The 15,274-nt window shown below is 36.2% G+C and overlaps 1 protein-coding gene and 1 long non-coding RNA gene across 4 annotated transcripts; both read left to right on the top strand.

Annotated features, from left to right (window-relative positions):
- Positions 1-1,117: 1,117 nt before the first annotated feature.
- Positions 1,118-2,506, top strand: LOC107676871 (uncharacterized). Its single transcript, XR_001632780.1, has 3 exons — positions 1,118-1,173; positions 1,369-1,799; positions 2,471-2,506. It is a non-coding gene; the product is annotated as an uncharacterized LOC107676871 (long non-coding RNA).
- A 598-nt stretch (positions 2,507-3,104) lies between these two features.
- On the top strand, positions 3,105-14,662 carry septin3 (neuronal-specific septin-3). 3 transcript variants are annotated; one of them, XM_016471594.1, is made up of 11 exons: positions 5,997-6,063; positions 6,170-6,261; positions 8,075-8,314; positions 8,406-8,534; positions 10,036-10,117; positions 11,023-11,160; positions 11,817-11,934; positions 12,024-12,119; positions 12,232-12,328; positions 13,012-13,063; positions 13,759-14,662. In XM_016471594.1, exons 2-11 carry the CDS (start codon positions 6,237-6,239, stop codon positions 13,892-13,894), a joined length of 1,113 nt encoding a protein of 370 aa, XP_016327080.1. In that variant the 5' UTR covers positions 5,997-6,063; positions 6,170-6,236; the 3' UTR covers positions 13,895-14,662. The 3 variants fall into 3 exon arrangements, with proteins under 3 accessions (XP_016327079.1, XP_016327080.1, XP_016327082.1); XM_016471593.1 differs by lacking the exons at positions 5,997-6,063; positions 6,170-6,261 and adding an exon at positions 3,105-4,164; XM_016471596.1 differs by lacking the exons at positions 5,997-6,063; positions 6,170-6,261 and adding an exon at positions 6,925-7,219.
- The last annotated feature ends 612 nt before the right edge of the window (positions 14,663-15,274 follow it).

Raw genomic sequence — 15,274 nt, 5'->3', positions numbered from 1 at the left:
GTGTGTTCACTGCTGTGTGTGTGCACTTTGGATGGGTAAATGCAGAGCACTAATTCCGAGTATGGGTCACCATACTTGGCCACATGTCACGTCACTTTACTTTTTCACTTTATTGTCATAATTATCACAGAAATACTGGAATAATTGTTTACTTTAATTTGCTTTGAAAAAATTTGTGTTGGACAATGGGGGTCATTTGTGTCTAAAGCTTGAGAACTGGGATCATAGTATCATATGTAACCGTTATCCAGTGATGCTTCCCACACAAGTCGGCGTCAAAGTAAATTTTGGTGACATTTGGCCAAACTGGAGGAACAACTTTGACTTCTGTGTGAAGGGGGTATTGTGTGAAACCACATTACATACAATGAACAAACAAGAGGGAATGTTTCCAGGTCATGACGGTCATGTTCTGGGTGGCATTTTAGAACATGCCTGAAAAATTTGGAAAACCCATGTCCCAAGATACATGCAGTATACTGTGAATTAAAGAGTAAAGTGGGGAACTCAAACTACTCAGCATGCTATTTGTCATTAGGCATCAAATAACGATAGAGTGTTCAAGACTTTTATGAATACCGACTAGATTTTAGTTGTATCATCTGTAGTAGATGTTTTAACTTTTGCAATGTCCTTAAGATACAAAAAATACACTGTTCAAATTGTCTTTTTTGTGGGCTCGCATTCTTTTCTGAAGCCCTGGAAGTGTTTATTAGTAGTTTTAGTAGTTATTTTCATGTGCCAGTAGATTTGTGTCACTTTGGTCTGATTCACCAATTTCATCAACAAAAAAATTCAATTGTCCCTTTAAATTTAGGTTAAAAGGGTGTTAAGCTGTTGGTTATAATTATACTTTGGACAATCATATATAATAATTGCAATTGTAATAAAGTGGATAATTGAATAATCAGTATCATATTAAACAAACTGTATCATATTAAACAAACTGGTGAAGAAATACTTCTCTTCTGCATGTTTTCACTTGATTTTGGAGTTTCACAAATTCTACCATTTAGCGAGTATGATGTGAAGAGAGTGGGTCAATGAGACAGTGGAGCTTCAGATCAGAAGAATGGAGGGAATGTAAGTCTAGTTCCCACCATTTCCTGAACGCACTCTTCCCCCTTCATTCTCTCGCTTCTCTCTTCTAGTAAACAGACCACAGGATCACAGGTCAGTCATATTACATATCATTTTCAGAATTTGATGTACTCACTATATGCCTTAGTAGAAAAATCAACCCCTTTTTATGTGTATTCAGTGAAATATTTGGCTTTGGAATCAATTTTACCTACATATTCTGTCTTCTTTTTATTTACAGTGAAATCTCAAACTTTTGCTCAAACTTTTTTTTATGAGATCTTATAGGCTGTGTTATATACTGCAATGAACCCAAGGGACCTAGATCAAACTGGAAACATGTTACCTATTAGATCTCCCCTCAACTCCCCCTTTCTGTCTTCAGCAAGACTCTCCCCATGTCTTATCCCTCTTTCTCCTTCCCCTTCCCGTCTCTCACCATGTCCCATTAACTCAGGCTCTTCTCCCTCCCGCCTCTCACCTTTATCCACTTCTCCTTCTCGTCTCAGTCCATCTTCTCACTTTATTTCGTCTTACTCTCCTGTTTGTCTGTCTCCCTGCCCCACATGTGACCCATCTACCTCACCCATTAGAGTGTCCTCCTGTCCCGTGCCTCTTTCCCCCTCTGTTGTCTTAAAAAAGCCCATCCACATTTCCTCCTTCAGTCAAACCGGGCAAAGCTTGGAACAACAGAACCAGATTGATAGTTCTCCTCAAAGGTATGTTTCTCTCAGTACAAACATTTTTTTTAAGCTTTTTGATGCCAAAGACCCCCAAATCTTTTTGATGCAGATTCCCTTATGAGGAACCTCCTTCCTAAAATGTAAAGACTAATTTATTCTGTGCAAGAAAAAATGTAATACTATAAAGCATTGCTTTTTGTAAATTTAAATACTAATATACAATAATACATAGTATGTAATATAATAAACTAAATACAAAAGATGATAATTTCTACCAAAGCAAATGGTAAATATGCTGTCTGAAAAATATTTACTTAGTAGTATTAAGTTATAATTATTGAGTGTTAATTTTGCTGCCCACTATATTAGATACATACATGTAATGAGAAACATACTCAGTTAATTTTAAATTTTTTATTTAAATTTTTTTTTAATTAAAGCATTTTATTTTTACTGTAATTTTCCATTAACTTTTACATATCTAAAAATAATTTAAAAAAATCTATGGATCCCCTAGGAATCCCTACACCCCATTTCAAGAACCCCTTTCTCAATATACTACATTATCATGTGTCATTTCCAAATATTGCATAATTGCTAATTTCTTTCATTTTGTGATATTTGACATTGTTGAAAATTTTGGCTATTGAAAACATATATTCATCACCCATCATGTTTATCCATTTTGATTGTTCTGTGTTCTACAGCATCATCAATACAGTGGATACATCCCTAAATTCACCACATCTGAAGTCAGTCAATACCATTTCTCAATTAGAGACGTCAATTAGAGTGCTACCAACAGATGAAAACAAACCATTACATTCTGCAGATATGCATGGTAAAACATGGCCAGTCGAAAGCAAAATGTCTAGATTCACGCCTGTTTTATCCACTGAAAGAAGTGTAAGATCAATCCCCATAACCAACACGAGGGGTCAAAAAAAGCAAACTGGCCAACAACAAGATCCATTCAGACCTCCACAGCAGGATAAACTAAAGCAAAATTCGAACATCTATTGCAGGGGTGCTACCAAGCCTTCAACATTTGAAAGCTTAAGCCCTAAAAACCTCAGACATGTTGAAAAAAATGTATATAGACCACAAAATTTAGCTAGCTATCAAAAGAAACGCCAATCTCAAGACCCTACTCTACTTCGAATCCGGCTTGGATTGATGAAAACAGGCAGGATTATAAACTCTGGTGCCCAGTTTTCCGATCTGGAGAAGATCAAGGGAAGCAATGAAGAGAACATTCCAAATATTCGGAGCGATGGACATCCTGCTGTTTCAGAAAAGTTAAAACAGCCTATTCGTTCAAAGATAATGTTAGGAGCAGCCAAGCGGATAATAAGACCCACTATGATGTGTGAGAGGAGCTGTGGGAAACCTCAAAACCAAGCACAAGCTTCAGTTGAAGGAACAAGACAGTTCTCCAGACAGTCGGCACTTATAAATCCAATCTCATCACCTAAAGCTACCACAAACCAAAAGGATATTTTTCAAGAACTGGATAATGTACGTTCTCTAAAGGAATACAGTGAACTGGTTTCATCCAACTCAGAGCTTCAAGACAGAGCTTCAGAGAACTGTAACGCCACCAATGATAGTTCTCATGAAAGTAATATGATGAGGAACTCCTCCCAACATAATCAAACCAGTGCTAATGACAACCAAGAGTCTAAATCAAAGATCAGGCCTCAGTCTGCAGCTTCCGAGACAGACAGCGCCATCATCACATACAGTAATGCATCAGATCAGTGCAGCCGGATGAGCTGCTTCCAGTTCCCTTTGAAGAGTCACAGATCATCCACTGAATGCGGTCAGCTGAGCCGAATCTGTAGACCTGTGATCAAAAGAACATCTGACAGTAGACCTACATACTTCAAAACTCCTCAGGCATGGAGAAGATCTTCCTCAAACCAAACGGGGAACACAAGAAGGGATGTCAGCAATTCATCCCGAAATAGATGCAGCCTTTCGGATTCAGATTCTTCTAAATCCTCTTCAAGCGACGTGAACTTGTGTGAAGATTACAGATTTGCAAGAAGACACAGAGGCTCGCAGTTATACAAAAAGTGTGCTACTAGTTGTCCAACTAAATTTGTTGGAGAGAAACGTGAATCAGCTGTTCACCCGGACCTCTCGGACAGCCAAAACACACACACAGACTCTGAAATGCTGAAATATCCCTTGGCTGGATGGATGCCACAGTGTCCGTTCACTCTAGATCAACAACAAGAGTCCAAACACACACTTCATTCTACAGATTGTGACAGATTTCAAGACATGAACTCCTCGTGGTTAACAGAGCGAGAAGACCCCCTACCATTACAGCCATCTGTAGTCGCAGACACGAGGAGCGGAGTTGACTCCTGTCCTGAAGAATGTCTGTCTAAAGGTGGGTGCAAAGATAAATGACTGGAATTACATTAAAAGGACTGTATATAAAGCTGCTTAAAGACATGAGACGTCATAAATAGTATGTACTGTATATACATAGGGGCATTATTTAAATTTAGTATATAAACAGACTAAGCATTCAGGGAGGAAGACTTTAATTTGTCATTAGTGGTGAATGTTTGAGTGAGAATCACAGTTTTATATTTAGGGTTAGAGATTTAAAACAGTCCTTAAGCCTAATAAATATTTTACTTAGGTGCACAATATGACATTTCAATTTGATACCTCAAATCATGTGGTTTCAAGAAAGTAAGCAACCACAAGCAATGCGCTAAAATCACTCAGAACACTAGCAACCACTTAACATGCTAAAATGAATTATAACATCATAGTAACCACATAACAACATTCTAAAACCACTCAGAACACTTTAGAAACTGCTAAAAATCATGCAGAACATCTTAGAAAGCGTTCTAAAACGTGCTAAAAATCACCTTAGGAACTTAAAAATGACAGCAAACACTTTAGTAACATGATAAATGTCACTCAGAATAACTACACAGCAATGTGGTAGAAGCACTTGTTAGTTGCATGCTAAAAATCACTTAAGCAACTCCATAGCAATGTGCTTAAACACTATGAACATATTAGCATGTGCATAGCAATGAGCTAAACATCACTCAAAACACTTTAGTAACTACATAAAATTTGTTAAAAATCACTCAGACCGCTTAAGCAACGCAATGAGCTAAAATCACTCAGAACACCTTAGCAACCACTTAACATGTTAAAATGAATCATAAATGAATCAAAACATCTTAGTAATCACATAACATGCTAAAATCACTCAGAACACCATAGAAACTGCATAGCAACGTGCTAAAAAATCACCGTATAGGAACTGAATAGCAATGTGTTAAAAAATCACACCAGACACTTTGGCAATTACATAGCAATGTGGTACAAATAACTTAGAACAACTTATAACCACACAGCAATGTGCTAAAAATAACCCAACTTTTCACTCAGAACACTTTAGCTACATAAAATTTGCTAAAAATCACTCAGACCTCTTTAGCAACTTCATAGCAATGAGCTAAAAATCACTCAGAGCACCCCAAAAGATGAATAGCAATGTGCTAAAAATAACTTGAAATACTTTTGCAACTTCATAGCAAGATCACTCCAAACACTTTATCAGGCTCATAGCATAGTGCTAAAAATCTCTCAGAACACCTTAACAATCGCATAGCAAGCTAAAATCACTCAAAACAGCTTAGCAACTGAATCGCATTGACCTGGCACAAGTGAGCACCACTTTCGTTTTCATTGGAACTCTTGAATGGAATCTGCTACTTGCTTAACTCTAATATGAACCTTAATGATCAACTGTAATAATCTCTAATTGTCAGTTGTACTGAAATTGCAAGGTAAAAGTGATGACAACCAGCTCTTTAGATCATGTGAATAAAAAAAAAAAAACACTGGTGGTTAGGCTGTGATGTTGATGTCGATGTCTAAAAGGGAAAATGTTATATATATCCATATAAAAATAAGGTTAAGTCAAAAAGGTTGTGGTATGTCAGTGTTTCAAAATACTCAATATGTATCTACAAATATGAACCTTAGAAATTCTAATATGCCAGTGTTTTCTGAATATAAGCCAGGATATATAGAGACATAGGACAAACTGGAAATGGTATAGCGTGCAAAATAGGGACTCTGCCTTATCATCAAGCACAGGCCTGTCTAAACACAGTGAGATAACCCGGTTATGAGGTAAAAGACACTGCGGCTCAACGGCACTTTAGTGCCCACTATATATGCCACCACAAACACTTAACATGTGAACAGAGCGCATGAGACAGGCAGGCGCGGGACTACAAGGCCATGAAATGTGAGTAGTTTTGATGACATAAAATGCGCTGTGCGAAATTAATCTTTTGTTTTGTACTGTTCTGTGGTATTGTGCGTTTAAGTTATTTGCTAAATATGTATTTCAGGATATTCAATGAGGACAAAATGAAACAAGTCAAATGGAACAAGGTGGTTGGAAAATAAAAGGACTTGATGACGTCAGCAGAACGGGATCGTTGTCAGTTGATAGTTATTGTTTCTTTTTAAATTATTTTGCTCCGTAAGAATTAAGTATTTAAGAAATTATATATTATTTTGATCAGTATATATTTTGGAACAGAAAAAAAAAACGTTTTCATTAACAAGAGTCATTGTGATCCACATGTCGCTGTTTTACATAGTCCTGTAACTAATCATAAGCCACAGTAATAGCATGATAAAACACGCATAGCAAAGTTTAATATAAATATCTGTACAAATGTAGCTTACCAAAACAAACAAACAAACAAACAAACGGCTAAGATTTAAAGGGGTCATATGATGTTGCTAAAAAGAACATTATTTAGCACCTTCGCGACATGGCGGCGGCGGCAACAATACTACAGCTAGAATAAAAGTTACGCCTTCTCTCTTTGCGTGAACATTTAGGCGGTGTTATGCAAATCTTCCCACATAGTGAGGTAGATATGTGGGGGTGTGTTAGAACGAGCCGTTTTAGGTAGGCGTGGTTGACTCTTAACTTTTATAAAGAATATCTCTTTGGATTTGAGACTTTAGTCTTTGCATCTTTACAGATCTTCTTTATGCACCAAGAGCTTGTAACACTCCAAAGAGAAAGGAAAAAATTAAATTGCATCATATGACCCCTTTAAATAGCCTAGCAGAGTGCCAACAATCACCTAGCGACCCGAATCCCTAATTTCAGCACTGCGCATGCGCGCTGCATCACCCAGTCTCCCGTTAGTTTCCTTGGTAACGAGAAAAGGGTGGAGAAAGGAATGGGGTGCATCGAGCTGCGAATAGAAAGGCGAGAGACGGAGGGAAAGAAAGAGGCACCTGAACACATGATCAATCCCTAACGGCTGTTCAACTACTGACTTAGCCTACTTGTACTTCAATAGACTGTAAAACAGCGAGAGGCAGAGAAAGGACGAAAAATAAAATTTATCCTGCGACCGCTGCAAAAACACGGATCGGTGAGTAGAAGAGCGTTTCCCTCTGATTACTGGTCATTATACGAATCTTTTTGAGGTAAAAAAAAATCAATAAATGGAACAAATGGGAAGGTAGACGCTTACATTGATCCTTGTATGTTTATGTTTGGTTTCCCGCCTTTAAAAACTGTAACGTTTAAAATGGCAATAATACTGACATTATTCTCTAAATGATAGACGCAGATTTTTCCGTACTATGGAAGTCAGTGGCTACTGTCAACTGTTAGGATAATACTGTTTGAGAATACGTATCAGATATGCTGATACGTATGTGCAAATCAAATCTGACCTACATTAGGTAAGTTGTCCTGTTAGAGAGTAAATTGGACATTACATTTCGAATAAAAATATATTAAATATGAATATAAACAAAGCATTATTTGCAAAAGCTTCATATTCATAATATGTGAATGAAGTTGTATAGAACTTACATTTAAAATGATATGATCATAACTAATATTAATATAAACAATTATTTTAAGTTGTATTTTTTATCTGCATGTTATTTGCATTTTAAAGTTTAATATACATAATATTTGAATGGAAATTTTTATTATAACTAATATGAATATAAACTATTTTAAGTCGTATTGTTCTTTATATTGTTTTCATTTAAAAAGTTTACTATTTATAATAATTAAAGGTAGTTTTATACTAACTTAAAATAAAATAAATAATAACAAATAATGATCCCTTGTAGCACCTTAAATATATGATCACAAGACAAAATCTTGTTTACTATATTTAAATCTAGTTTACTAAGGGTGGCATTTATAATGAAATAACATCTAGCCTGATTAAATGTATTGATTGTTTATCATTTACTCTTTCACACAGACATGTCAGAAATTGTGCCCCCTGAAGTGAGACCTAAACCTGCTGTCCCAGCTAAGCCCTCTCATGTGGCCCCACCTTCTAGTGGTCCCTTTGTGCCTTCACCCCAAGGAACAGGGGGTGAAGGTCAAGGGTCAGGTCGAGGATCCGCATTGCTTGGATACATTGGAATAGACACCATCATCGAGCAGATGCGGAAGAAGACCATGAAGACAGGCTTTGACTTCAACATCATGGTGGTTGGTGGGTGGGAGAGCAGTTTGTTCACATTTACTTTTTACTTTTTTCACTTTCTTACCATTTCCCCTCTTTTTCTCTCTCTCTCTAACTCCAGGTCAGAGTGGTCTTGGGAAGTCTACTTTAGTGAATACTCTCTTTAAGTCACAGGTGAGCAGGAGGAGCACAAGCTGGAGTCGTGATGAGAAGATCCCAAAGACTGTTGAGATTAAATCTGCATCTCATGGTAAGAGCATACTGATCATGTGATTTCTAAACATTTAACGGTCTCATTTAGTCAAGGATTCACAACTGGATCCATTGCTTGTTCAATGAAAGCTCTTAAGCACTGGTTGCTAAAGGACAGACCTTTCACTGGACGGAAATAGACATCATGAGCTAATTAAGAAAGACCCGTTTAGTGTCGGCTGATGTAATCAATACACACTAGGGCCTGTAGCACAGTGGCGGCCTAAAGCATATGTGCTTGTGAGTAAGTTATGTCTAGACTGGCATGTTTTGTGCCCAGGGCAAGTTAGGAGGCCAGCTGTTGGTGAATCCCCTATAGGTAAGTGAACAGCTGGCAAACTAAATTATATCATATATATCCAAATGCTGTTCAGAAAAAGGCTGGATATTTATTTCTTGTTGACCTTGTGTGATATTGTTCTGATGGTGTTTCAAATGTACTGTAGGTGTAAAATAGGTGTCGGGTGGAAAATACTTTAAATCATCTGACTTAAAGGAATAGTTAACCCGAAAATGACAATATTGTCATCATTTACTCCCCTTCATGTCATTCCAAACCTGCATGACTTTCTGTCTTTTTCAAAGTCACCATTCACCCCAAAATTAAAATTCTGCCATTATTCACTTAACCTTACGTTGTGAAACCCATAACACTTTGGTTAAACGTCAAAATACAATTTAAGATATTTATATCATACTTCCTTTGAAAATCCAGGTCACCAAATTTAAAAGATCCAAGACTAGGATTAAACGGCTTGATTCATACAGATTAATTTTACAATGCTTTTATGACCTTTTTGGATCTTCTAAATTTTGGTTACTTGGACTTTCCGTTGATGGACAGAAACCGTTTAGGTTTCTTTAGAAATATCTTAATTTTAGGGCTGCAAAACGATTAATCGTGATAATTTGCATTTAAAATAAAAGTTAATGTTTACATACTATATGTGTGTGTACTGTGTATATTTATTATGTATATATAAATACACACACACTGTCATATTAAAAAAAAAAATTTGTATGTATATATATTTATACTTGTATATAATTTATATTATATATAAATATAACATTTTTTCCTTAATATATACATGTGTGTGTGTTTTATATATACATAATAAATATACACAGTACACACACATTTAGTATGTAAACATCATTTTACAAAATTATTTTGAATGCGATTAAACGCGATTAATCGTTTTGCAGCCCTATTTCAATTGAGTTAGAAGATTAACCAAAGTCTTATGGTTTGGAAGGACATGAGCGTAAATTATGACAGAATTTTCATTTTTCAGTGAACTGTCCCTTTAAGAATGTTTTACTGTTTTTGTCCATATAATGGAAGTCAGTGGTGTCCACACAACACTGGACCCTGTTCATTATATGGACAAAAATGGTGTTATCTTATGAGATTGAACCACTGTATCCTGTCACAAAAACAATCACAGTTATCTAAAATGCTTTATTTGTAGCTGTGATAAATGTTGATTTTGCAGTGATTGAGGAAGGAGGGGTGAAGATGAAGTTAACAGTCGTTGACACACCAGGTTTTGGGGACCAAATCAACAATGAAAATTGGTGAGTATTGTGTGATTTCTCTGTTAAAGCCAGAGGACTGGCAGCTATTTTTAACCAATTTAGTTTTTGCAAATGATCCAAAATGCCACTGCATCCTGCATCACTGCATCTAGGAAACTGAGGACATGCATTTGTGTCAGCTGAAATAAATGGGGTCAGTTGTGTGCTTAATTCCTGCTGCTACTAACTGGCATCAAAAACGTGTTCCAAGTGTAAGGGGCAGTGTTTTGACTTCCAGATTTGCACTTAATTTGCACAGACAAGAATCAGATTGCTGGTAGGGATGCCAAATGTAAGTGTGGTTTGGCAACTCGCCCTCAGTGATCACATCCAAGGATCTTAGTTAAAGGGACACAGCGTTTTTCCTTTGTCATTCAAATGCCTCAGACAAAATAGTGCTGCACTGGCTGTTGGGTGCTGATGCTGACAACAACAACAACTGCCTTTTATGCAGCTTTTTATTCATACAGAACCATAGCTTAAAACCTACATTTCTTTTTAATTTGTTGCTTGGGGTAAAAATAAGTTTGAAATATGTGAGCAGTGGTATACTGTTTGTTAATAGAGAGAGGCATTTAGATGAATATGTAAATATGTTCTGTGCGCTTTCCTTTCAATAACAAAATAAACAGCAAAAATGATAACAGTGAGAAAACAGAAGTTGATCTGAACATAGTGATGTGGATATGTTTGCAAAAGCTCTGCAATTCAGCACTCCAGTCACATCACGTGACGTCATGTTTATTTATGTAGAACTTTATACAATAGACTGCTTTAAAGCAAGCAGCTTTATGGTATTAAACATGAAAAAATAGCGTCAGTGGTTTTTCATTTGCTGTTTCAAAGATTTATGTACTCTAACATAACACGCAACACTGTTGCTTTTTTCCCCGATGTGTTCCTAGCTGGGAGCCCATATCCAAATACATCAATGAACAATATGAGAAATTTTTGAAGGAAGAGGTCAACATTGCTCGCAAGAAACGCATCCCTGATACCAGAGTGCACTGCTGCTTGTACTTCATATCTCCAACTGGACACTCGTGAGTTTGAATTATATAGTAATATTTTACTTTAACTCATATCCCATGTTCTTTGTTGAGAACAGCAATAAGATAATGGATTTCTGTGTATTCACATCTTTGAGATTTATTTTTATTATTTTATTATATTATTTTATTATTTGTCAGTAGTTGACAAATGCTTGTAGTTGCAGCTTTGTTAATTAAAAACAACTTGTCGACATTGTAAATGGGCATCTGAGGATCATACACTACAAGACTTTCATGTCGTTCTGAACACACAGACACTAGACAAATGAAAACAAAATGTGTTAAAAAATTGGCTCAAAATATCAAACATGTTTGATATCTTTGGACCGCACAGAATCATAGTCTGTAGTTAAAAATTAAAGTCTGTGATCATCATACGCTATATGATTTTCTGTGGAATCTCTCATCTCAAATTTGCAGACTGGCTCTGACTTTCGACAACTGTCATCAACTTGTCCAGAATGCAAATCTGGCAGAAGTCGTGTAGTGTATTCAAGCGGCTGTGTTGATTTAAGACCGTGTTCATTCAGCCAGCAATGCTTGACTGAGCTGCATTAGGCAAACTGTGAACCTCAGAAAGGCCAGTGGCCCCGTAATCAAATCTGCTTCTATCGCTCTATTAATTATATCTCTTTCCCCTTTCTCAGGCTTCGCCAGTTGGATATTGAGTTCATGAAACATCTGAGTCGTGTGGTCAACATCATTCCTGTCATAGCCAAGTCGGACACACTCACTCTTGATGAGAAAATTGAATTTAAACAGAGGGTACGAATGAAGACAGATTCACATGGTGATTCAATATCAAGTTAGTTTTCTGGCACCGATTAACTACTGTTCACCATATTCCCTTGCAGGTGAGGAAGGAGCTGGAAGCGTGTGGGATTGAGTGTTACCCACAGAAGGAGTTTGATGAAGACATGGAGGATAAGAGTGATAATGACAAGATCAGGGTAAGGGGAACTTTGCACATCTTGCACGCTGCTCTTTTTTTTCAACATCTCTTATCTTTCATCTCTCATCTGTTAGCCTGTGTGTTTGTCCCATTAAATCTGTGCATTACAGGAGGCAATGCCCTTTGCAGTGGTAGGAAGTGATAAAGAGTACCAGGTCAATGGCAAACGAGTTTTGGGTAGGAAGACAGCCTGGGGAGTGGTGGAGGGTGAGTGGGCAGAAGTGTTTGTTATGTCATTTCACTTGTTTTTATGCAGATTTCTGAAATAAAAAATGGTATTCTGTTTGTTTCACTGTACCAGTTGTGATTAATATAGTTATGTTTTTTAGGTGGTTCTATTATTATAATAACAAAGTAGATGCTGTAGTGATTTCTTAGGTAGGACAGGCCAAATCCTGGAGTAATTAATGAGAACTTTCCGCAGCTGGCTAACAAACCTATAATATTTGGGTCATTTTCTATATTGGGTGCATTTTCTGTCCCTGCAGAAAATCATCTTATGTGTTGCATTTAAAACATGGACTGAAATTGCTTCCAAGGGGATTATGTGTTAGGTTTATATATATGTTTGCACAAAGTAGTACAAATATGTGAACATAAGGCATTTTAATCACTTTTTCAATCTAATGACACGTTCTCCAGTTTTCTCAGGTGCTATTAGTCACAAATGTTACAAAAACAAACATGTTTTCTGCATGTTTTCCACTGTATTAGTATATACTTAGGGCAGCTATAACAATTGAACTTAACCAAAAATGTCAATTTCCTAATAACCACGTTTCAGGGTAACTTTTTGAAGCATTAAGTATAAAGAATGTATTTGTAATTGTGTACAGTATATTGTGTTGATACATATTTTCTGACAAAACATGTTTTTTTTATCCCTCTAGTTGAAAACCCAAATCACTGCGAATTCTCCTTACTTCGTGATTTCATGATTAGGTAATGTATAAAACTTTATTTGATATACTAATCGTAATTTTATTGCATTCACTACTGTTTGGTGTCAGAAAGATTTTTTTGAAAGAGTACTTTTTGAAGGAGTACTCAGCGAGGAAAATGACAGTAAACATTGTTACAAAAGATTTATATTTCAAATAAATGCTGTTCTTTCTGTTCATCCTGAAAACATGTTTTCAACAAACAATATTAAGCAGCATAACTGTTTTCAACATTGATAATAATAAGAAATGTTTCTTGAGCAGCAAATCAGCATATTAGAATGATTTCTGAAGGATCATGTGACACGGAAGACTGGAGTAATGATGCTGAAATTTCAGCTTTGGAATAAATTGAATAAATTACATTTTAAAATGTATTTTAAAAAATCAGTTGTAATAATATTCCACAATATTACTGTTTTTACTGTATTTTTTAACAAATGAATACACATTTGACGAGCATGAGAGACTTCATTCAAAACATTTAGAAATCTTACTGTCCCTAAAGGTTTGAACAGTAGTCTGTATAAATGTATTTATTCACTCATTTGTTAATATTTATTCACATATGTTTCATTGTTTATTGCTGTCTTAATAATAAAATGTATTTTATATAATAGAATTTGCAGGCTTTATGAAATATTTCCAAAAACGACCAGTGACTCAACACAAATAATAATGTTATCGTATACTCAGGTCTCACCTCCAGGACCTGAAGGAGGTCACTCATAACATCCACTACGAGACGTACCGTGCAAAGAGGCTCAACGATAACGGAGGTCTGCATCCCATCTCCTCCTCTGGCCAAGACACACAAGAAAGCAACCTGTGAGGAAACATAGTAAGGATGCGAGAGAAGACTAGGATTCATCTTGTAGTAATTCAGCTGTGCATGCTCAGATGATTTCATTGCTGTGGAGGTTTTGTCCTTATGCTCCTTTTAACCCTTTGTGGAACTTGTCATCATCTCTTGTCGCACAACCTTTGAAAATTAGAAAAAGCCTTCCCCAGTTGCTGGCTCTGCTGACTTTAATGAGTGAGTTTGCTCGTGATAATCTTGTTCAGGTCTAATATGATGGTACATAGTCTTGTGCACAAGCATTTGTAATTGGAAATTGCCCAGTGTTGGCACATCTGTCCTCTACTGGAACCTCTGTTAGACACATTTGAGCAGTTTTATATTGTTAGAAGGAGGATTGCACTGCCACTGCAGCCTGCAGCTCAATGGGCCTTATTTATTAAAACATTTAGCACACTTTTAGTACCTATGCCAATTAAACATACTCAAGTTATGAGTAAGCCTACTAAATTTTAACATGCAAGTGTTTTAATAAGTATTTCATCTCTTTGGCCCTATAAGGGTACAGCAGTGTTTCTCTAAGTACATTAGATTCTGTAGTACTAACGTCTTTTTACCTTTGCTTTGTAACTCTGCCAAAGCAAGTCTCAGAGGACTCTGAAGTGACCATTGAAGTATATTCCTACAGATGATTCCAAACAGGTACAACAGTTTAAATGCATGCCAGGATTTACAGTGGCTAAAGAACACTGATTAAAAATGATCAGTGCCTTTAACAAATCAAGAGTTGTAGTTTTGAAGTTTTTCTTCAGCACATTTTGTATGGACACACCCCACGTTTGTGTGAATGAGTATAAAAATTACAAAGCTTTCTCAACATTTTGCATATGGTAACAGTGATTTCTATCTTATTATGTGATGGATTTTTTTTAAATGTTCATTTCCCATGTGTGCCAACATTTCCAAATGTGTGTTTATGTGTAATTCAACATTCCATCTCACAATATCACTTCACAGATTGATACATTATGTATGTATATACTGAACCTAAATCAGTTCACCAATCATTCGTGTTTTTCATATCACGTTTAATTAATGCTGGTGTGTAATAATAATTGAACGATAATTATGAAACATTATTTATATTGTATTTATGTTTTATTTATTATGATACTTGCGTTGTAATTTAATAAACATGTTCGCCATAATGCCTTGACTTTTTTTTGGGACGGGTCCAAACACAACAGTTTAGCAGATGTCTTTTCTAACAGTTCAGTTTCAGTTTTATTGTATAAACAGAAACGGAGAGATAACACATTTCCCACATTTTGCCTGTAGAGGGAGCTGTATGACTAAAGACTAAATTGAGTCAGTATTCACCACAGAGTCCAGTGAGTGGCGCGATTCTGAATC

This window comes from Sinocyclocheilus anshuiensis, unplaced genomic scaffold (genome assembly GCF_001515605.1).
Source record: "Sinocyclocheilus anshuiensis isolate Anshui unplaced genomic scaffold, SAMN03320099.WGS_v1.1 scaffold2166, whole genome shotgun sequence".
NCBI classification, from domain to species: Eukaryota; Metazoa; Chordata; class Actinopteri; order Cypriniformes; family Cyprinidae; genus Sinocyclocheilus; species Sinocyclocheilus anshuiensis.
The sequence above is the reverse complement of the archived record's forward strand: the minus strand, read 5'-3'. Positions and strand labels throughout refer to the sequence as shown.